This window comes from Aulonocara sp. 'chitande type north' Nkhata Bay, linkage group LG20 (genome assembly GCF_057382095.1).
Source record: "Aulonocara sp. 'chitande type north' Nkhata Bay isolate Kocher_YH1m ecotype deep benthic linkage group LG20, A_spYH_male_GT1.1, whole genome shotgun sequence".
Taxonomy (NCBI): Eukaryota; Metazoa; Chordata; class Actinopteri; order Cichliformes; family Cichlidae; genus Aulonocara; species Aulonocara sp. 'chitande type north' Nkhata Bay.
The window spans coordinates 4,637,408-4,661,244 of record NC_141363.1 but is presented as its reverse complement, the minus strand read 5'-3'; the positions used below and the strand labels follow the sequence as shown (position 1 = coordinate 4,661,244).

Sequence of the window (23,837 nt, the reverse complement as noted above, 5' to 3'; positions counted from 1 at the left end):
ACAGCTTTTCAGCAACAGCCTGATATCGTCTATCAAAATGTAGCGAAACATGAAAAAGGAGAAAGTGATTTGATGAAATGGCTAAGAAAAGCCCCCCCCCCCCCCCCCACTTTAACAAAAACAGAAAATAAAGCCAGTGAACCGTAGCACACGTACACATACAATGTAACTCTTAGGGGAAATTCATATCTACCAGAGCCTGCAGGATCCACCTTATCAGGCAAAGCAGTGCTGGAAACATTTACTGAGGGTGTCTGAGCTCAATGAAACCTCCTCACATTTCAGGGTAAATTAAGGCACTACACCAGGAAAACCACTGCTCCAGCCGAAAACAGTCTCAAACCCCACGAGCTGGTGGAGGCTTTATCTGGATTGGTGGATGGATTCCACATGCAGTGGGCTTTAAGATAAAAAAGCACATGGATACTGATTATATTATCACCTAAAAGCTACATTATGCTGCTGCCGTTTCAGTCGGCGACAGAACTTTGTGGCCTTTCTTGTGCGCCTCCCACTTCAACCTGCCAGCCAGTTGGGAAGGGGAAGGGCGCAGGTGCTAACTGAAAGAAGGCGGGCATCCTGATGTGAAATCTAATTGAAATGTGCAGATCAAAAGTGTCGAGTGGTGCCGAGCGCTGGCTTTGCTGTGTGCTTAATGACTGTTCTCAGCAGTGCCTCTCTGCCTCCTCGCTGCGGGTTGACAAGTACACGGCCTCAGCAACAGCTTGGCAGACACAAGGAAAGGTCACCCTGCCTCTCCATCACTTACGCTGTGTCAAGTACCATTACATTAGGCAGGGGCTAATGAAAACATTAACTTGGGCTTTTGAATGGGAATTAACAGGTGTGGTGATGAGCTGGTGCAGCTAGATGTAAATAAAAAAGAGGAAAACAAGAAGCACAGTTCAGCAAATTCAGTACAAACATGATGCAGTGGAAATGTCTGCAAGTACAATAATATCTGTAATATACACAGATTTTAAATTTGAATGCAGCAAGTATAGCATGGTTAACTAAAACTAGGTTGCAGGTAACTAAAATGAATTAAAAAAAATAGATGTTTGTGAACCTAATTCAAACTAAAATGAAAATAAAGAGAAAATATCCTCAATTTTAGTGTTCGGTGTTTTTTTTGTTTTTTGCCAAAACTTGCCTTATGAGGCTTTGATATACATGTCCATTAAGACTCAACTGCTTTCAAAATCTCCTGTTTTTAAAAAAAAATTATATCTGTGGTGACTTTCCGAAATCTCGCTTCAAACTGAAATGAGCAAACCTGCACTGAAAACTAACTGAAACAAGACTGAATCCAAAGCAAAAAATCACAACAAAATAAAAATAATAATAAAAGCTCGTTCAAAATCATAGAACTGTAATAACTGTGTAGTGCAGTCGCACTGATAAAGGAAGGACTGTGAGCACAGTGAACGTGTTGTGCAGAGAAACAGCCCGATGTGAACATGCTGCACGTGAGAGAAGCTTTGTGCAATACATTTGTGTCACAGTGAGACTGACAGATTTGGGTCCTCTGAAGTTGTGCAAGTCCCGTCTCTCACACCGACTGAAGACTTTTCTGCATCAGAGCCACTTTATCATGCTGCCACATGCCCGCAGCAACAATTTAACTCCAGTTACCTCGCAGTTTATTCTCCCCGTTTGGCCATTGTGGAAGCAGGTTTGTGTTTTACCTACTGATGCCATGTCTTTTTCCCCTCCCTTCATAAAATTAACACGTCCATAAAAGAAACAACTAAACAAACCTGCATCTAAAACAGCTGAAAGACAAATTTACATAGTCCCAAGGCTTCTGCAGCATAATTTTCTCCCTAGTCCACTAAATCGCTGCAGAGCGGCACAGAGTGTGCTGCTGCTGCTTTGCAGAACATGAGATAGTGACAACATAAGCTCAGTATTATTAGGCCTTTTAGGCTGCTTCCATCTGCAGGAGCTTTCTGGCCGGTGGATTATCCAGCAAGGGAAGGGCTTACCCTCATATCAGGGCGCTCAGGCCTTCCGTTCCAGTTACTGCCACTTAAAATGGTCATCTACATAAAGATGTGCAGTTATTTAAAAAAATATGTTCATAGTGATTGTTGTGCTATCGCTTTAAATTAAATACTTGCAGTTCGAGTTCATAAAGCATGCATATAGAGATGCGTGACTTTTGTATTTTAACCTTACTGTAATATTATTCTCACAAACAGCTGCTAACAGAGGTTAGCAGGTGACGAAATTAGGAAAATTCCTCCTGAGGCCAGATTTTGACTGAAAGGGTTAACCACTTTAGGCTGCAGTGTAATTGTGGGTGGGAGCGCTGGTTGAGGGTGAGCTCGGTGGTCGTATGTACACGGGTAGAGCTGAGGGCGAGGGCTAAACTCGTGTATTTACACCCTCATCTCCTCTCAGGCCCAGGCCTGAACAGATGGTTTCTGTTTTTCCTGGCAGATTTGTGACAGAGCCACAAAAGGCCTCTGCTTTGACATGAAGCCAAACGGTTAAGGCCGTTATTGGCAAGAGCAGGGGAAGGAGGAGAGAACAGGGGAGAGCCGAGGAGGGGGAGGGCTGAGTGCCGAGGAGAGTCGAGAGGGAGGAATATAAAAAAAAAAAAAAAAAAAAGAAAGCCAGCAGCGGAGAACAATGGACAATCAACACTGAATCCCAACCACAAACCAGTCCTGAAAATCTCACAGCAAATAAAAATCTCTGCTAAAAATTTAAGGCAGTCGGGGAGCAGAGAGGGCTGGGAGCGTGTGATTTCTAGGTTCTGGTGGCTGACAGCGAGTTGTGTAAACAACCATTAGTGCAGCATGAACCTGCGCTACTCCTGCTTCCTCCACAGCCTGCAGTCAGAGCAGGGAGGACTGCTTCCTGCTTCATTTCAGTAAGGTGAAAGGGGAAGTATTTCTGAGCTAAATCAAGCCAGGGCTTAATTATACATGAGCTGGACCTGTGGACTCCCAACTCTTCCGTCGCCCATGACAGACTGTCTGGAGCGTGCGCGACTTCGCCATCATCCTCACCATGAATGTAACTGGAGGGCGTAACTTTATGAACGTGTATGTGCTTCAGTGGGTTTGTGCGTCCCATTTAATATGTTTCAGTGAAAGTTTATTTTAGAAATTATCAGGATTTTTATTAAAGTTGCCGAAATGGTAAAGATGACAGAAATGTGCGCTTCCAAACTTTTTATATTATATGCAGCCAGTGACACCAGAGTCTAGTTCTGGATTTACAAATTTCCAGAGGTGGGACCAAGTCATTGTTTTGCAAGTCTCAAGTAAGTCTCAAGTCTTTATCCTCAAGTCTCAAGTCAAGTCTCAAGTAATGTCAGGCAAGTCAGAGTCGAGTCTCAAGTCACTGGTGTAAAAGTCCGAGTCAAGTCACAAGTCTGAAACTTTGAATTTCAAGTCCTTTCGAGTCTTTAAAAAAAAAAAAATGAAAAAATAATGTTGCAGTTATGCTAAATGTAAATATTAGACCATGTAATTTTAAAATCTGTGTTTTTCTCAACACATGACAAAATAGTGAACTTAGAAAATATACACAAATTGTGAAATTGCACCTCTTTAAAATGCAGCTCAATTAAACCTAGCTCCAAGAATAATTTTCACCGACAGTTCTGAGATAAGCTGCATGTTATTCTTGGATGCGGTTGTAGGACCGGCTTTAAAATCGCATGACAAAAATATCATACACATTAAAAAAAACTGTATCACCAATGTAGCCTGGACAACATTTGCTAGTTAGATGAAGTCAGCTATCTCATCTTAGCATATTTATATGCATATTTATAATCATACGGTTCTTGGAGTGAGTGCATACACTCATGAAGTTTAGTAACTTCAGGTCACTGCAACAAGTCCAGGTACAGTTTACCGACGGATGGGTGCAGGACCTTGAAATGCACCGTGTAGAACGAAAGACCATCGTACGTATCATAAGTTTACCAATCTCACAAATTGTCGTCATAAATACACATTCCTTAACCGTTTATTAATAGGACCTTTGAGCTCAACGGTAATTAATTAGTAGTGGAAATAACTTCTGGTAGCATCACAGAAATGTAGCAGTGACAATAATATTGTATGCTGTAATCGTACTGGACAATTGGTGATACAAAAAACCTGTTTTATCCTGTGAATAAAAGTATATGTTTTTATCAATGTACCATAATAACAGAAGCGAAACACAATATTGTGTCAGGATAATTTACTATTTATGCACAATAAACAAAGGAGCATAGCGCGACAATTTCTGTTCAGCGCCAGACTTGCTTGTAACCTATATCACTAATTATGTTAAGAAAATGACGTATTAAGTACTAAAAAACACTGACCTTCGTGTAAATGCTTGGAGCAGACTAACCTGTGAGCTGGAGGGTTCTGGGACGTTATATTTGGTCTTTGAATGGCTGCAATCCAGTCGCGTCTTTGTTACTTCGGAAACATGGCTCGAACAATTTCTCTTCAACGACGTAATCCGATAACAACCGATCTCTTTACCCGTCGGCTTCCCGTGGCTGTCATGCTATTGCAGTTAATAATACAACAGCTTCTTGACATTTTTGTGTTTCTTTTTATCGCTGTGTAACTGATTTTAATTGAAAGCCTGCGTGCGCTAGTACCGCTTGCCACGAGTTCCCAGAATCCTTTGCGGTTCTACCCGTGAATGACGTCACATTTTCAATCTCTATATAATATGTATGTTAAATTTTATATTTGGGGTAAAATATCAAGTCTTTTCAAGTAAACCGGTTCAAGTCCAATTCAAGTCCCAAGTCATTGGTGTAAAAGTCCAAGTCAAGTCACAAGTCTTAGAACATTTTTTCAAGTCAAGTCTAAAGTCATAAAATTAATGACTCGAGTCTGACTCGAGTCCAAGTCATGTGACTCGAGTCCACACCTCTGCAAATTTCCAATAATAAATAAAACATCGTTATGTCAGGTGGAATAAAAACTATTAGTGCTTAGCGTTACCAAACTACACTTTCCCTCCTTGCGTCATTTATTTGTGTTTGTGTTGTGTGAAACTAAATGACAAGGCCAAATATTTAAGCTACTAGGCACATGTACAGTATGTGATGAATTCAAAAACACACCTACACCATAGCGATGCCTCAAAAACGAAGAAAGACTGAATAGTGAAAAGATCTTGGCTGGTGGAGCGGGGTGCATGTGAAAGGCGGCTAAATAGACAGCCGTTCCCTGCTGCGCAGCGCCTTTCTGCCGGAGAATGACTGAATAAGCTCTGCTTTCACAGGTCAGGGATGCACATGCTGAAGAATCAGCACTCGTGTTTTTCCTGCTGTAAGCGATTTGGCCAGTGAAAGCAGATTGGATGGCAACAGTGCCTTTTTTGCTGGAGGGTCGATCCTGCGTGTTCTGCTGATAAGCTAGTCTCCCCTCCCCTAAAAAAACAAAAACAAAACTCACAACATGAAGCCTACCAAAGAACTCAATTACACAGGAGCTCTGGCTCTCTGGGCTCCGTCTATTAGGCTGAAAAAAGATTTTGCCTACACTCAGCTGCGCTAAATTGCCTGTGGTCTGTTAAAAGAACATCAATACGTGCTGGTTGAGCTTCCATCAGCCGGCAGCGATTTCACTGCCTAAACAAGTTATATCATTTACCAAACTCGGAAGCTGTTCTGTCACACCGCCGACAGCTGCTGCCAACTGGACCAGGCTCCTGTAGTTTGCCGCTGGTTTAATTAGTGTTTCAACCTAAGTATTTATAATCACACTCATCCCCGAGGTTCTGGCTGCTGAGCTGAGGACATGGCAATGAATTCAATGCGACGTTTGTACAGATTGTACCGGGGCAAACATCTGCTGCGTGAGGTTGTGTTGGGAACACCGTTCTCCTGTTGGGCGTCCCATAAATGACAGGGCCTTCGGGGACCGAGTGGTTCCTTTTTTCTCCGAGAGAAGAAGATGCTGTAAGGAGCGCTCGGCACATCGCCTCCTTTAAAAATCAGACATACAGCTCAGATCTAGCATCTCTGTGTGGACCTGAAAATTAGCGCACGCGCTAGAATGATAACAAACTGCAGGAAGCTGATAAATTAAAGCTCCAATAAACTCACCAGTTGGTGTTGGATGCTAACTGTTTGCTGACTGAGAGCGCTTGTTCAATGCGTGACGTTAACAAGAAGAAAACGCACACTGTGGCTTCACCTGTGTTAGCTTTTCTAATGCGCTGCCAAAGCACCTTTCTGTCTTTTTCCCGCTCTGTGCCAAAAACAAAGCAGGAACCAGCAGCATAAAAACGTCTCACCAAATCAGTTTTAGCGTTTTATCTCCCCCCCCACCTTTCCTGCCCTCTACGTCTACACGGATTACAGCTGACATTGTGGGCTGTAACATTACTAAAACGACACCACCATCTAATATATATGACCGAACTACAATTACGGAGTCGTCTTGGTGATAATGCTAGGCCTTTATGAAGTTAAATATTTAAACATGGAGCAAAGAGAAACCAGTAGGGAAGCTGGTAGGGAAAGAAAGCTCTCACACACACTCAGATGCTTTTGTCCTATGCCTGTAAATTGTTTTACACTGCTTCACTGACTTTATTAGATTAAGGCTGCTCTGAGTTGTATTGTGAAACACTTTCTTGATCTAGAAATATAGAGTATAATACACTTATGTGTGCATGAAGTAAGTAAATTACCAGTGTTTTCATGCAATTTAAAATCTCACAGGACGCAAAGAGACAACCTGTACTGAATATAATTTCAGGCATGAGTTGCTTTTACATCAGTGTTTTTTACGCTGTCATGCATATTTTACTTTGCTGAGTAACACTGTTGTCTGCACACTGAAAACAGTCTGTCTTTAAAGTAGTAAAAGCCCAGGTATTGCAATACGTTCTCATTTGCAATCTGCTGCTGCTCGTGCTGTACCCTTTTCCACCAGTGACGTCGTCTGGGCTCGGTCCTGCAAGGAAATGGGCCAAAACTCTCTAATTTGATCTAATTTTCAGCTGTCAATTTCTCTGTCGAGCTGCACGGCAAACTAAGCAGTCGCCGATTTAAATCAGTTTGGCAAACACCGTCTGTTGATGTTCTTTATGAAAACGCTCCCAGTGAAAATATCAGGCGCGTAGTTATCTGTGATCTACCATTTCAGCATATTCGGTTGTTTAAACACTGAAGGCAGCAGATCGTGTTCCATGACGTCCTCTCGTGAGTGAAGGAAATGGTGGCCAGTTGCAGACGGTCAGGCGACACACCCACCCACTTCCCCCTGTGGGCCTTTATGTGACTTTATATAAGGCATTCCTGAGTGCTAGTCGGGCCTGGTGTGTTTACACAGCGCTGGGTGCTTACCCTTGGCACTGGCTGTTCGAGCCGTGCTGACGCTTCAGGGGCAGCGCGGCTAATAGGAGCTAGCGGGAGGAGCAGTGAGGGCCGGGCGCGCGGTACCGGACCTCTGGGCTTTGTGCTGTGCGCTCCGCTCAGGACTCATACATCTTCTTTCATGCAACTGGAATAGTGTGTGTGTGTGAGAGAGAGAGACAGAGAGAGACTGGAGATAATGGGAAAAATCTCTGTTATTTCCCACACCTAAAATATCTAGAGATATTGTTGTTCTCATGTTCTGGAGATCTGGGATTTGGGAATGAGGAGGGAGAAAATAAATGGGCACTTTCCTCCGGGTATTAGCTGGCACTTGCTCCGATCAGCCAAGCAGCACAAAAACAAGCTCAGTCATAAGCAAAGATGTAAAGTCTGTGTGAAAACACAGACTTTACTGGCTCTTTTGAGCCAATGCCCATTTTACTCCCTTTTTTCATAGGACGCTACTACCCTCTCCGTGCTCTCCCAGTCATCTTTTCATATTTAAAGGCCAGTTTATTTTCCATTTGCAGGGGGAAAAATTAATCTTTCTCTGCTCTGTGGTGGTGGCAGGCCCATATCCTGGAGGAGGTCTATTACCTCTCCTGCCAAATAGACTCCCCCCTCCAGGTTGAAGTGCATTAATACCTCCTTTATAGCCAATCAACTGGACTAGTCATATATTTCAAAACCAGTAAAAATAATTGAAGAAACCCTCTGCGAGGAAACAGTATTCATACACTTTAATCTCTTATTCAAGAGACTCAAATTGGTTTTGAGGAATAAAGTATGAAAAAAAAAGTAGCACAAAAGGAGACGACACTAAAGAGTTGGGGTGTAAAAATATTACAGGATATGTTGCGGGTTTTAGAAAAGGAGGGCTGACGTACCCTCACCTCAGAGCAGGCGAGGAAATGAAGCAGATGAAAAGTATGACAAACACCTTTGATTTTCCTTTGATGTCTGTGTCAGCACTATATCGGCACACTTCCAGCAGGAGCAGCCTCGCAGAAACAGCAAAGTCTGCACTGTTTCATGAATCAAAATGTATATCTAAGAATTATTTAACAGCCGAGTCTAAAGGCTTTGAAGCAACATGAACCTGTTCGCTCTGCAGCCAATTACAGGCAAAATAAAAATGCAGGTCGAGCCCTTTACGAGGTTTTATATCTAAAGAAGTAAAAGCACAAAAACAGTGTGGCTTCTGTGTTTTGTTTCCAACACAAAGTTCACACTGAACGAGGTGAGCTGCTGTTAATCATTGCCAGGCCTGAATCTGACCTGTTTGTACTGTGGCACGGGTCACACGGACGTTCAATAACGATTACGACACACACCCGCACGAAGAGCAGGGAGCTGCTGACAGGAGGAAATTCCCTCTGCTTATGTACATAAATAACACATTTACAAAGTGCGAGAGGTACAAAACAACTTTGGCAGTCAGTGACAAAGCTTTTGTTTAAAGGAGGCATACGATACAACCAACAGGAAGCTACCTCTAACCGCAGGCACAATAATCTCCAGTTGCAAAAGTTTGGAGTGTACAAACATTTTCCTCTCCAATCAGCTAAGAAGGAAACAATTCTCTGAATTTATAAGATTAAAAAAAATACTAGCTTAGGTTTGATTAAATGACAGTAATCAAAGTTATGGCCTTTGATTCTCTCTACCAGGCCAGACACAAATGTAACTTTGTTGATGTTCAAACAGTCACGTTTATTGCTTTGTAATCCTAGTGGAAGACATCGCATTGCCCTTTAGTTTGCTCTGAAAATGGCTGAAAGACCAAGAGAAGGAAAGGAAAAATCCCAAGTGCTAATAATAAAGCACTGTAGCACAAACATGAGATAAAGCAGGCTTCTCCACAGAGCTGACATATGCTGTAAACACAGTGGTTCAAATCACATCTGCACTACTTGTTTACTACTTGCTAACAGAGGGTGCTAATTAATGTTGAGTGTGTAACTTGCCTGGGAAGTACATTTAAGCTCAGGTTTACACTCAGGTGCAAACAAGTATTTTTAATATTAATATTATTATTTTCCCCTGAGCCTGATGTGATAATACTACGCTAGAGTTGTTGGCAAGCAGCGCTTCTTAACAATAAGGCCTCACAGCATTAAACTAAAACTTGCTTTCTGTAACTTACAAGGAAACTGCAAATGCTTCAGTTTCTCTGTTTTTGTATCAGTGGCACAGAGAGAAATAAACGAGCTTACCGTCTCTTTGTTGGGCAGCAGCTCTTTCCGGATCCTGAAGAAGTTTTTGCCGAACTGTCTCAACCCTTTAATGAAGCGCTTCTGCAATTTTTTTGCACAGAGGAAGAGAGAGAGAACGAGAGAAAGAGGGGGGGGAGAGGGAAAGAAAAAAAAGAGAGCAGTGAGTATATGTTAAGTCAGCTAAAGTACCACAGAATAAAGTTTTCTGCTTAACACCACGACAAAGAACATTGTTTTCATTTCGCTAGTCTGCGGTCGTCTGAGGTTTGCTGTGTTTTTTATAAACCTCTACAGCCGTTTAAACTCCGGAGCAAACACAGCCATGTCAGGGCAAAACCAGAGAGGAAATGACAGGCAAGGCAGGGAGAGACGCTGAGATTAAGCTCGTCGTTTCACGAGCGCAGAACATACAGTTAGACAAACACGATCTAATGTGAAAACAAACACAACAGCAGACGTGCCAAACGTGTTGTTAATCTCCCAAGTGAAAGTTCAAAGTCAAAAGCTAAACTTGAAGATGCCTCTCTGTGCGTGGCACTCCGTTTCTAATTCTGCCGTTATATTTTGGCAATCTAACAAACCCCAGAAAAATTTAAATGTCCAAAAAAAAGAATTCTTTCTAAGTGAGGTGAACTACACGATGACAGAGAAGGCTACTTTGTGACACTGGATTTAATCTGACATTAAAAATAAACTGAACGTCAACGAGAGCCCTTACCTCAATGTGAGCACAAAAAAACAAAAAGAAAAAACAATGTCGGAAAGCCCCCAAAAATCAGAGCAACCTACATATATTTCTTCTCCTTTAAGAGCCACAGACTGCGAGCCATAAAAAGCGACGGCTGAAAAACATTCATAACCAGCGAAGCAGACAACCAAAGGGTTTACTTTCTTGCTCCAGAGGCGAGCCCCGTTCCACAGTGATCTCAGCCAACCGTTTCCACCAAGTAACTCCAGCAAAAAAAAAAAAGAAAAGCAGAGAAAAGTCCTCGGGGAGCACAGCACAAATCTCTACGTCCACCCACAGGTAAAGGGAAAATTAAAGGGGGGTAAATCCACAATGTCTCCGACAGGACGTCGTTCTTCTTATGTTTTTTTTTTTTAACAAGAAAGAAATAGCTTGTCACTCTCTGCTCTTCCACTACAAAGGGGAAGGCTTTACATGTGATCTTTCTGCAAGAGAGCCTCTGGTTTGCAGCAGGATGGAAAACCCGAAGTGGAGTCCTGTGCTTCATGTTAGTGTTAGGCACAGCTTTCATTTCAGCCTCTAGCACTGAATGGGCAAGCTTTACTTCTCTACCCACCCCTCACACACACACACACACACACACACACACACACACACACACACACAGAAACCTAAGCCAATGCTTGCGACTGAAACTACACAGGTTTCTATTTCCTTGTGAGGAAACTACAGCATGGAGTGAGCCTGCACAGAGGCAAAACTAGCTGCCCGCCTGAGAGGGGAGCCAGGCTGACACAATTTGTGTGGAGAAAGGTCTTGGACACGGTGGAAAGGACACAAGTGGGAGGGAAAACCAGATATGGAGCCTCTCCTGTGTTGTCCGGAGTTCATTTTCCATGCCATGTACAGTATGTTATGCAACCACAGATTGTTTACATACCTCATTTTGGTGGGGGAACAAAAGCCAAATTTACAGAAGTAACGCAGCCTGCTGCGAAGCACAACTGTCTTTCAGGGAAAATTACAGGCGAGAGAGAGCTTTGTGAATTACTATACTCACGTCCTTAACACAAGCAAACTTGATATTCTCAAATTTTCCAGCTCTGCTTTGTTATTGTGCAGACAAAAACATAAAGAAAGAAGGCACAGGTCGAAATTAAACCAGACTAAACAAGCAAACACAAGAGGGCCTGATCAAAAAGCTAGTCGCGCTCAGCTGACAGCTTAACAAAACGGCCTGTCCTGTAAGTGTCATGAGACAGCAGCTAATTTGCATTCATCAGCTTGAAGGTGTAGCGGCTGATTAGCCAGTAGATGGAGCAGTCTCTAACACCAGCACCACATGCAACGGGGAAAAAAAAAAAAATTTCCGACCACTCAAGGGGGTTAAGGGGGAGATTACTATTTACACTGTCACTCAAAAGCAGTCTAGAGAGCAACAGAGCACCGGTGGAAGGCCTATTTCAGGGTTTGTTTGACAGGCGCTGACAAAACCGAGTAAATAACCAGCTGAAGTATTAGCTTCACAAATGTTTGCGGGGGAAAAACAAGAGGAAAACTACCTGAGGATTCACAAATATTTAATAAACCTGAACCTGAGGTAGACCAGATGATAAGGTGGATGAGGGGTGAGGTGGTGCTGAGGATAAATTTCCATGTCTCAGCTTTACCTGAGCCTGCAGAGCTTCTACGTCAAAAATCAATTAGACCTGCCCGTGCAGCCTGCATCTGTCCTAATTATGTCACCTTAATTATGTTTCCCCCCCAACTGTACTATTTACTCAGTGCGCCCGTTCGTCTCCACAGAGGAGCTGCATGCGTGCTCTCCCTCCCTCTCGTTTTCTTTCTCTCGCTGGCTCCCTCCTCCCTTCTCTACATGTCGGCTCCAGTTTAAGGCTCCATTTCAGCTGCCTGGGCTCACTGCTCTCCAGCCCAGCTAATAAATCATCTGCCAATCTGCTCCCCGAATCGCTCTGCCCCTGCTCCGATTGCTCCAGCCCTTGGTTGCTAGGCAACACAGCGGCAGAGGAGGGGCTCGGAGAGGCAGAGCAAGCTGAGCAAGGGGGGGGAGAGAGAGAGAGGGAGTGAGTGAGTGAGCAAGAAGGGGAGAGGGGGGCAGCTGGGTGGTGGAAGCGCTACCAAATAGCCATCCGCTGTGCAGAAACAACAGGCGTCTCTCTCTGAGCGTGTTCCAGAGCACTGGCGCTTTTTACCCGCCCCGAGTTTCCGCCCCGAGTCCAACAGTGCACTATTGTAAGCCCAGAGAGGAGACGTAAAATAAGAAAAATAAGGAGGAGAAAAGAAAGGAAAAAAGGCATTAAATAGCCCTTTGTTGCGTGCAGGCACTTCCTGCTTGAGAGGTGATTGTTCGAAGCAGTAAAACTGGTTAAGATAAATGCAAACATGGGCGCAAAGATAATATCACAAAGACAGGCTCAGACTCAGACACACACACACACACACACACACACACACACACACACACACACACACAGGACATAATTCCCGCTAAATGTCATTCCATAAAAACACTGACGCAAGACCAGCACAGCAGCAAACAAAGCTACTTCCACTCAATATGGAGTCATTATACTTGACTTGTTGTTAAAAGCTGACCTTTCCGAGCCTGCTGCGAATAAACCCAGAGGGCTGAGGGCAATCAGTCAGCTAGCCAAAAACAAAAAGCAAAGAAAAACACACACACACACACACACACACACACACACACACACACACACACACACACACACACACACGTGTCTGTTATGAAACATCAGCCCGTTACATTGGGCCTGGTGAGCAGAAAGGAAATCACAACAGTCTTGAATAGGGGGAACCGCACTGACAGACAAGAGACTACCCACATCCTCTTTGTACAGACACCTCACAGAAAGCACAATCTATGTAGGTATGCTAAAATTTGCACTGTTGTCCCGCAATTACAACCATAAAGTATATTTTATAAGCCTTAACTTTTCTGTAAAAGACCTAAAAGTCACCCCGCCCTCAATTTATTTATTTTTTTAAAACAACAAATGTGAGAGTATCCTGATCCTCTGCAAAGCAAAGCAACATCCACTGCTTTCTTTTGCTTGCAGTGACACAAAAGGTGGCAGGAAATTCCAGCACACACCCATCCTGCCTGCTACTTAGTTATCAAACAACAACCGTCTCCTAAATAAAAGAAACACACTGCTGGCACAATAAAGGGAATAAATTTTGCTGTTGACATTAAACATAGCCTGCGGCACGGGAAACAGGGAGGTGTGTTGCATTTTATCCGTCTGCTGGGTGTCAGCTCGGCTCTGCAGGTTTGTATTCTACCACTGGGGGGCCGCTACTCTGCTCTTCTCCCTCGTTCCCCCCCTCCCCACCTCGTTGCTGTCGGAGGCCCTGCTCCAGTCATCCATCAGCCCAAGAAACAGCCGGAGATAAGCCGCAACAGAGTGCAGCTGGCTGAGGAATAGACCTCCCGCCCTGCAGCAGTCGTAGATCAGCCTCGCTATCTGTGACGTGGCGACACACACGGCACGGCTGCTGCTTCTGATTGTTTATAGGGCACCTCCTGTTGGCCGGTGCGTTATTAGCACCGCTTATTTACTAGAAGGAATGACAGCAGCCTCGGGTGAAGCCACATTTCATTATGATGACCTTCAGCAAAGTCTGAAGGGCCAGAAGGTGCAGAGGAATCAATTTACTGATAAAACAACTGGATTTCCTTTGAATTCTACAGACACACAGTGGATCTAAATGAATAACTTTAACTAAAATCAGCTCAATGTTACCTCTTTCGATCAAATAAAATGATAATAATCAGAACATATTTTATTTTTACGATTAATTATTATTACTAAATTAGTAACAACTAATTGAAGCTGCAGGAAGTCTCCAGTAAAGCCTGAAAACACTGAGGTACGAGTCAACTTCAAAGCTCAGTCCAAAATTTATTTGTGTATAAAGAAGATTGCAAATCTTGCAATTGTGGTTAAATCAACCACACGCGCCCCCCAACCACCCACTGAGAAACAGCTACAACGAGCTCAGACCGCATAGTAGATGTTTCTGATAAATTATTTACAGTTTCATATTTTATTTTATAAACACGCGAGATTTTTCTTGGGCGTAATCTGCAGTCATCGCCTTAGTCACACGTCAAAGGGTTTTGGTTGGCGCTGGCGTCAAGGTGATGGATTTCTGACAGTTGCACTAATAATGTCACGGTGAAGGATTGTTCGGGGATTGACTGTCACAAATCTTTCTGGAGTGAAATAATGTTCTGTTCCTGCGAGAGGACAATAAAAATCAAACGACACTCTGCTTTGAGATGTTGTCACTTCGTCCAGAGCTGTAATGAAACGCCAAACATATGACTGTGGCAGCGGTCCTGTCGTTTGAATGTGTGTGTGCGCGTGTGGGGGGGGGAGATTATTCGCATTTCACTCAAAGTTTAGAAGGTTGAGACGAGGTCCAGGAGTATATGCTGCTGCAGCCGTAATCACACGGAGGACAGGAGATGTGAGTCAAAGAGGGAGGAAGGGAAGGTGGCAAGTGACCCCGCAGACAGGCTGATTCTGTCATTTCAGCGGTCCCTGCTGTCACTTTTATTCACATCTCTAAGAGAATGGCTGGGGTGAGAAAAGAACAGGCAGGGATAATGAAGCCAGTCCTGGAGGCGACGAGATACAAGAGGGAGGAGGTGGAGGAGGCAGAAGAGCGACGGGGGTGATGATGAATAAATGAAGAGCAGCAGGGCTGGTTTCTGCGAGTACGTCAAGGTTGGAGCTGCATTTACACCTGTCCCTCAAGGCTGCAGGGCTGAAAAGGCACAAGTGGTGATCAGATCAGTGGAAGCCGTGTCCTTGGCCAAGAGTCAAGATGCTGCTTCCCCCCCGGGCGGCAGACGCTGTGTTGCAGGTGAAATCCTGCTGACTGCCTCCACCCGCAGACACAAAACGCTTTTGGGACAGAACATGGCAGACGCTGCGTACCGGACTCCCCAACAGCTCCTCGGCTCTTGTTACATAACGCCGTCAGCACGGTGAGATGAATCCGTATAAATGAATGAGTGAATGGAGCAGAACACAGAGAGCAGCGGGGTGACGGTTTCAGCACATCATCTCCCAGTGGAACAGCAAAATAACACAATCAGACACACATATGTACATAATAATGGATGTGACTGTAATGGAATATTCGGTCTATTCAAATTGCCCAAATGATTTGCTGTGAGCTTGTTTTAGTGTCTGAGTCTCCTGCTGCCGAGACAGCGTTTCTTTGACAAGTGGTCTGTGGTCGACCCCGCTGTGGTCGAGTGTGGCAATAAAGCCTCCCATCACCGCGCCCCGTCCCTCGCTCTGATTACCTTTGCACAGCTGTGCCTGCCATCGGCAAGTGTAAATACGAACGCACAAATAAAAGGCAAACTCATAAGTAGTCCACAAAAAAGGAGGGCTCACTTAATTTGTTGTGATCCACCGCGGCCCTGCCGTGGGCCGAGGGTTTAATTTAAACGCGTCCGTCGTGTTTGATTACAAGACAAACGACGCCCATTCATTTCCACTGGATACGAGCTGGAATCAAAGTCTGCCAAGCGTCAGGATTACGAAAACAATATCACCGAGAGGAAAGGCTGATTCATTGAGGAGGAGGAACGACTAACAGCAGCCATTCAGCGAGAGAGGCGGGTGTTTGTTTCTAAGATCTACAGTCAGATCCTTCAGCAGTGTTATCTTTAAAAGAGCCCGAGTATACAAACATGCAGCGCAGTGTGTCATAACGCATCAAGGCCAAAGCCGGAGCGCTCAGTCGTTCTGACACAGTCTAATTTGGCGCTTTCATTCCCCTCCTTCCCACTCATGATGCAGTGTTTGATCAGGGAGAAGGGCTGCCATTTTCTGATCCCAGCCCTTCAACAGCTGTGCTGAAATTCACATCGAAATTGAAATGGAGGCAAACGTTACCAGCCCCCCTTTTTTCCCCTCTTCTCCCCCTTTTCCAGGCTTCTATGCTAAAGATTTATTCTGTGGGTGATAAACAGGATGCAGCTGCTCTTGAGCCTTGGAGGAGCTGGAAACTGACAAGTGTTTTTACTGATGTTTTGTGAGGCCAGGCCAAGAGTCTCAACAGCTCCCTCTAAAGTCAAACGGCAGACGAACAAGAGGCGCACAGAGTGAAATGAAATGACAAAAACAGCAGCTCGCTGTGGAAACCAACTAATATTTATGCAGCCCGTGTTATTTTTAGATCAGCACGCGTTTGCTAATGCGTGACAACATAAAAGAATGGCTCTCTTACCACTTCATCCTCAGACCAGCACTTCTCTATCAGTTTGGGTACCGGCTTTTTCACCAGACGCTGCAGAGCCTTGCCGGCGTCGTAGCTGCTCTCGTGAAGCTAGAGGGGAAGAAAAAACAACAACAACAAATAAATGAGAAAGCAAACAAACATAGCTTTTAAAAAAAAACAACCAGTCTCACTAAGGGCACCTGAGTAGTATCCGCACCTTTTAATGAGCTCAGAAAGCAACGCAAAAAGATTTTACATCCAAGTGTGACTGAAGCTGTTACTATAAATGAGAGGGATGTCACACACTAAAGACCCAAGACCCCAGCCTAGATATAACAACAATAACAGTGACAAAATCAATTGCCGTGCTTCTTTTAAGCTTTGTGTCACATTCGGCTGGGCGAAGCAGACAGCGCTGGAGCTCTTCCTCTGAGAATAAACAAGCATCACTCATTGGAATTGCAAATGGAGAGTAAGGTCAAGAGACAGTGACCTGCCCGCTATGTTAATTTTCCAGTTTATAGATTTGGAATATAGATGCCCTGTTTATGGTGATTATAATCTCTTTCTTGCTCTCAATTCCTCCAGTATTCATTATCAATCCGACGGACAAACCTCGCGTTATGCCTAATGCACTGCCGGCTCCTGAGGATGGGTTTGCTGAAAAGGACTTATCACTGCAAATCACTGCACAGTGAAATCACAGCTGAACGCACCATACAAATCTCTGCGATTCATCGTTAACTCTGTTCATTTTCTGTGATGCACGCTCGGCTCGCAGTATTAAGACTTGCTGCAAGGCTACTTACAGTGTTAAGTGCGTTTAATGTAGTGTCATCTCGAGACGCTGCTAGACACCCATCTTCTGTTGAGCCTCCATCACACATCCCTGCGAAGGCAGCCATGCTCCTGTGGACGTGACACAGATGATGTAACGTTTTTAAAGGAAAGGCCACAAATCTAGCTAATCATTCCCACACAAACATAAGCAGAGGACACCTGGAAACAGTTCCTGCCATTCAAACGTGGCTACCCACATAATGTTGAATAAACAGCCTGCACACTACCTCAATATTGAAACACAGAGGTCACCTGACTGAACAAACATGATCGCGCAGTCCATTTATGTGCATATCTGCAATTATATGATTAAGTTTTAGAGTCAAACAAACATGTGATTCAAGTGCAGACTTTCAGCTTTAATTCAAGTATTTCATTAACCCTTCAAGAATTATGACCATTTTCATAAAGTCGCATATTCATAATAGGGGGCCATGTATAAAATTTAACTGGACAAACTAACCCAGTATTAAATAAAACAGCTTGTCTGATGTGATCTCCCTGTTCTTGAGTGTAACCGGTGGTTTGCACCTTATTCTAAACTCTATGTGCATTAACGAAGACGTCTCTAGACTGTAGACTGACGATAAGCCAACCTACTTGAGCTCTTGACTCGGTTACATCTTACAAAGTTGTTTTTTGTAACCATGGAAATAATTTAATCATCATGCAGTTTAGTTGTTTTCTGTGGTCTTTCAGGACTTCTATCTCACTGGGCTTCACATTTAAAATGATAGTGAAAGGCTACAAAACATAATTTCAACACTTTGAATCGAATTCAGATATTATGTCTGCCTCATTTGTTAGGAAATAATAAAGGTATTCAAAAAAAAGAAAAAAGGAGTGTTAAACAGTAGATCTACTGAATAAATCAGTGCTGCTGAAGTGAGATGCATTTTGCTGTAGTTTCAGCTTGTCGTGCACCTCTTCATTTGTGTAACCTGCTGTGGGTGGCACGCTGCCGGTATCGTGCCAAAAAGCAATCGCCTGCGAGAAACTGATTTCTGGTATTTGCCAACAAATGATTGTGGGAATTTAAACTAAATAAATGACTTGTTGGAGTGTAATTTGTCAAACACATCTCTCATGAATAATAAAAAAAGTCACATTGAGCCAGAAAGAACAGTAAGGCGAAGCTGCAGTTTGTGGCAAAATGACTTTTCTATATAGTTCCCTTCATTTATCCAAGTAAAAAGTATCACTGACATTTAAAAAATGTTAAAACAGAAACCGTAAATAGATCGTAACTCACAAAAGTTACTGCTGGCACCTGCGGCGTGCTCGTGGGCGCGCTGCACCTCATTTGTAGAAAACATGAACAGCTTTGGAAAATTTTACTCGCACGTCATAGTTTATAAATCATTAACAAAATATTGTTGTTGAAATTCTTGAATCACGCAAAAAGGTAAACACTGGTGTTGTTATCAAAGTTTGTTCTGTTATGTACTGATTTTTATGACAACACCTGTGTTCACGGCAGCAATTATGATCATTACCTCACTGGCCAAAATATTATGGACCCGAGTGTAATTGAGGTAACATAAACTTCAGTGGAAGTTGTGCAATGCTGTCTGGCATGGTGGCATGGTGATTAATTACACTGTGGCCTCTGACACAGAAACCTGTCAACACACATCACTGGAACTGGAACAACATCCCATCGAGCTCTGATGACCGATTGCATCCCAAGATACCGAATGTGATCAGAGGGCAACACTAATAAAAAGCAATAAAATACCAATGTTGAGACTTCAGCAATTCCCATCCTGGAATTGATCCTGGACAGAGAGACATGATCATGACATTTACTTTCACTGACAAAGAGTATTTTATTCATATTTGTAGGTCAGAGGTCAATTTAAAAATCACTTTTTCCCCCTTTTTTGTGTGTGTGTGAAAAACCTCCAACAGCTTTAGACCTTGCATAACTGCCAAGTCTGAGGCCCTGTGTGTCTCTGGGCTCACCTTGCAGCTCTGAGGTACATGAGAAGGTCACAGTCATTGACCCCTGGCATCCAGACCAGCTCCTCATTCTCGGTTACGGCCTGGCCACCAGGGGAGGGGAAAGGCTGCAGCTCCGGGAGCTTGGCCTAATTAGGTCCACGGAGGAGGAGAGAGACAGATGGTGTCACACTACAAATAGCACACAGGCTTGAAGAAAATATCCTCTTTCAGCCGCCTGTCATCAACTTTTCACTGTGTGTTCCTGAGTGGTGGGACGGCAGGAAGCTACTGTCACAATAGTTTAATACACAGTATATATGACACCGAATTATAAATACTCTGAAGGTGTTAGTTTAAGACGGGATTATGTAAAGATACCTGACATTAAGGGGAGGGTAACACACACACACAACTTTGTAGAGTTTCAGCACAACTAAAACCAGCAGGCGCAAACATTACTGTGAACAATCATGCAAACTTAATCCAATCAGTAATTTTATTCCAATGTTCCCAGGCAACATGTAAAGATTTATAACCGCGTGATGTTTGCTTCAAGAAAATTTGTAAAATTAACAATAACTGGTGCTGTGAGTCCTACTAAGTGCAGGCCGGTCATTAATGACTACACAGTAAAATACAGCTTTAATCTGTCAAATAATACACATGCATAAATCACAATGATTCTGCAAAACAAGGGCACAGACTGTTACACTAGTGCTCTCTAAAATCCGGATCTCCTGAAGTAATTAAACAGTAAATTCTCAAAGCTTGGTTACATTTGCTGCCTGTGCTGTATTTATTGCAAAAACTGTAACTCTGAGTTTTTGCTGGAAACCACTACTTACGTCTGTGACGCAGTACTGAACACGAGACTTTTCTGAATCTAGCCACAAAGTCGGTGAACAGAAATATGATAATCGCTGCAACGACTGAGCCGGATATCAGGCGCTCAATCTGAGAGTGTGTGTATGTTCACATAAAATAAACAGATGAACAAAAAAACCCCTAGTATCTCAAAACTAAACACATAATTCCCACCCAGAGATCGAATAATGCAATTATTAGTCTCTTATTCAGGTGAAGCCCTGCGGTTCGAACATTAATGTGTGTGCTGAGCAATGACTTACTTGGTGACTGGGTCCCACTCGGATTTCCCCCTGTGTGCTGTTTAGTCGCCTGAGAAGAAACAAAGAGAGCAGATTGAAACAAAATATTTACACGTCACCATTTCAAAAGCCGGCTGTGAGAAATCTGTCAGCTCTGCAAATCCTGTTTAATTAACTAAACAACTGCTCAAACGGCAAAAATCACAAACTGACGATAATAAAAATCTAACCACTCATGACCAAGACTAGATCCAACAGAGTGGGGATGGTCTGTATTTATTCATTTATTTTCAAATGTGGAAGTCTTTACGGGGAAAAAGTACAAAGTGTTTACAGATTTGGTTCCTGCTCGCCTGCTCCTGCACAGCGAGCCGAGCAGTGCACATTTGCAGGCATGATAACGTGGATGCAGCAATAAAACAGAATCCCCAAAAAGGAGAAGGGGGGAGTGGAGGTGGAGGGGAAACTGGCTCTGGATATGCAGGGTGAAAACGGCTGCTGGTGCAAATGTTGGTAGCCATAGCAACTGCAATTTAATAATAGTGTACCGAATCTCCAGCTGCAGTGGATTAAAGAAAATGACAAGATGTTCCTTTTGAAAAGCCTTTTCCCCTCGGTCGCCTAGGCAACAGCGCCGATTTTCATACAAGCGAGCGCAGAGCAGCCCAGAATCTGTCAGCGTGATTTGCACTGAGAGAAGCTCGCACTCCATCACTGGAGGAAACTCGAGAGGCCGCAATCCTCCCGTCCTCTTTACAGTCCTCAAACCACGCAAACCTTCTTAAAAAGATCCCTTCAGACAGGAGAGTCCGATTAAAGGTTTAATCCACATCCATCCATAGATGTTATGATCTGCCAAAAACCTCCACACCAGCACACTCCAAAAACCCGAACCTCAGCTGCCAAAACACCACCCGCCGCTCCGAAACATGTCGAAATACTTCACTTGGTTTTATTACCAACGCTCTCAGCGAATAAGACAAACTAAATATAAAGCACTCAGAAACTGGCAGCTACAGTGATGAATAGTGCTGATAAAGATGAAATACGGTGGTTCTCTGCGTCATCAGCACTCCAGATAAGACTATAAAGGTTTCATAACAATTTCATAATCCCACTTAAAGCCGGGTTTCAGACACCATCATATGCCTGAAACTTCCCAAACAGTTGTGAGTGGCGAACAATGAACAAACAATAACCATTCCTTTTGATTTATTAGAGCAGAACAGATATACCATCCACATCTGCACATCTAAACGCCTGCATGACAAAGGGAGAAAAAAAAAAAAAGAAGAGGAAGAAAAATTATTTGATTTACAGAGTGTGTTCCTGCACACAGTGAAAAAAGTTCTCACAAAACGCGTTTCTGACAATGTGCAGTCGGGCCAGGTCCACGGCACATTTGGCAGGAGGCAGTAAGGATGACAAATGAGGACCTGTGCTCCAGAATGAGAACAGTGTGTCTGAAGACAGCCGTGCTTTAATGCTGCGCAGGTCCTGAGAGAGGAGGCAGAATACAGATCGCAGCAGGAGGCTCGGAGGAGTTTCCATAAAGACTGCAGGTACTCTTAAACAAAAGCAAGCCTGCAACACAAGCACTGATGCATGTGATAAAAAAATATATGCATATATATCAAGCATTCCTTAATCATGCATCCAGCAGCTGATTTTTATACTTATTGAGAAATCCTGGTCATCAGCTTAATACAATTATTCATAGCAAACAAAGGAAGGCATGGATGGATGAAGCACTATCTGGGCAGCTGTGCTGAGTATTCATAAAACACTGCCCCCACTAATAATGACCCCCCACCCCCATTAAGCAGCTCAAAGCCTGTTGCCTAGCACAGTAAACACTATGAAAACATGGCCACTTGTTACAACAAGTTCTGCTCTAACTCAGCATTAGCACACAATCTTGTCAAGTAATTACAGGCTTACTTATCAAAACCCAAAACAACAACGTGACAGTCTGGGCAACTTTGTGTGCAATCAAGGATAGCCCCGCCCCCTCCGCCATCAATTCCAGCCAATCGCTGAGCTAGACTGTGGCACACTGACATAATTGTAGCGCAGCAGAAAAAAAAACAGAAGAAGCAGCAGCAGACTCAAGTTGGTGTTGTTGGTATCGTGATCGGTAGGCTTGTGTAAATCGCAGCTGGCAGCACAGCCGTCTGAGCTTTGCCTGCACCCCCTCCCCGGGATTGCTTCATACGCCATGTCATCATCCCGGTTGTAAACAGGAGATGCAAAATGGAGCCAGGGAAGCCTCTGCTGGTCTTAACGCACACCATATAACCACACCGGCAGCACGTTCACCAGCCCCACACTTGCGGATGAACACCCCGACAATGTGCGTTTATCGGAAGCTTGAATGAAGCGCATGCACAAAAAGGTGCGGAGCGACTCCAGACGCGTAACGGCATGCGAGGCTGCGGTGACAGCCTGCGCGTCCAGAAGCGTTCGGGCTACCGACACTCGGTTTTTTTCTCCCCCGCCACCGACACACAAACACAGCCGGTTAACACAATGACAGCGGCGCGGACGGCTCTCACACACATCACACAGTCCTGTCAGACAGCTGGAATGCGACTCCATGAAAATAAGACGAGCCTAACACTCGCGCACTCGCAACCGATAAATGGCACGGGGAAAGCGCGACAATGTGATCGCAAACCTACCTCCGGGGACTGAACAAATCGTCCATTTCTGACATCGAGCCCTAAGGTGGGGGTGCTGACACTGTGTGTGTAACGCTGGTTGAAATTAATTCCCCTCTCACACCTATTCCTAGGTGCTCAAAATGGAGAACCACGCATTCGCTCCCGGAGAGGTATTCACTGAGCTTGTGCTGTGACCTCAGCCAGCACGTACAGCGTCGCAAGCTCGGCTCGCTCCTCTACACACACTACTGAGCATGTGCTGCGACCTCACACACGCACGCACGCACTAAGAGGCAGGCAGACACAGCCGCATGCGGGATACGGAATTCATCTCTCCTCGTATGTCTGCACCATAATAAACAAGAGTGAAATTGCAATGCTGCAGACGCCGAGCTCGGAATACCAAACGAGGAGGGAGGAAGGGAGCGGAAGACCGAGAGTGGAACAGGGGGCCCCGATGGAGGGGGGTTCCCAGCTGGCAACCATCAGTGCCAACAACAAGGACAGCTGTCACTGCAACACGTGAGGCATTCCCCGCACAACCAGTGATAATAACACAAGGGGGGTTCTCTCGTTTTGTACTCGTGCACTTGAATGAATGAAAAAGCTCAGCGTGTCCAAAGAAATGTTATATTTATACTGAAGGGCATCAGCGTAAAAATGCATCAGTTAAAGTGAAGATCAAGAGATCCAACATATTAAAAAAGTTGAAATATTCAAGTGTAACAGAAAAATAGTGGCGGGCGGGTC

The 23,837-nt window shown here is 44.1% G+C and overlaps 1 protein-coding gene across 8 annotated transcripts in view; it reads right to left on the bottom strand.

Moving 5' to 3' along the window:
* The window catches only part of rerea (arginine-glutamic acid dipeptide (RE) repeats a), a 133,653-nt gene that overhangs the window by 9,270 nt on the left and 100,546 nt on the right, over positions 1-23,837 (bottom strand). For 6 of the 8 annotated variants that reach the window (XM_086278326.1, XM_086278324.1, XM_086278321.1 and 3 more), the window contains 5 exons: positions 20,446-20,494; positions 19,340-19,464; positions 17,344-17,443; positions 16,544-16,642; positions 9,562-9,642 (listed from right to left, as the gene is read on the bottom strand). In XM_086278326.1, the coding sequence (XP_086134452.1) occupies positions 9,562-9,642; positions 16,544-16,642; positions 17,344-17,443; positions 19,340-19,464; positions 20,446-20,494 (454 nt within the window). Of the gene's footprint in view, positions 1-9,561; positions 9,643-16,543; positions 16,643-17,343; positions 17,444-19,339; positions 19,465-20,445; positions 20,495-23,105; positions 23,414-23,837 lie in introns of those variants that run through there. The other 2 variants (XM_086278328.1, XM_086278327.1) reach the window with 2 other exon arrangements.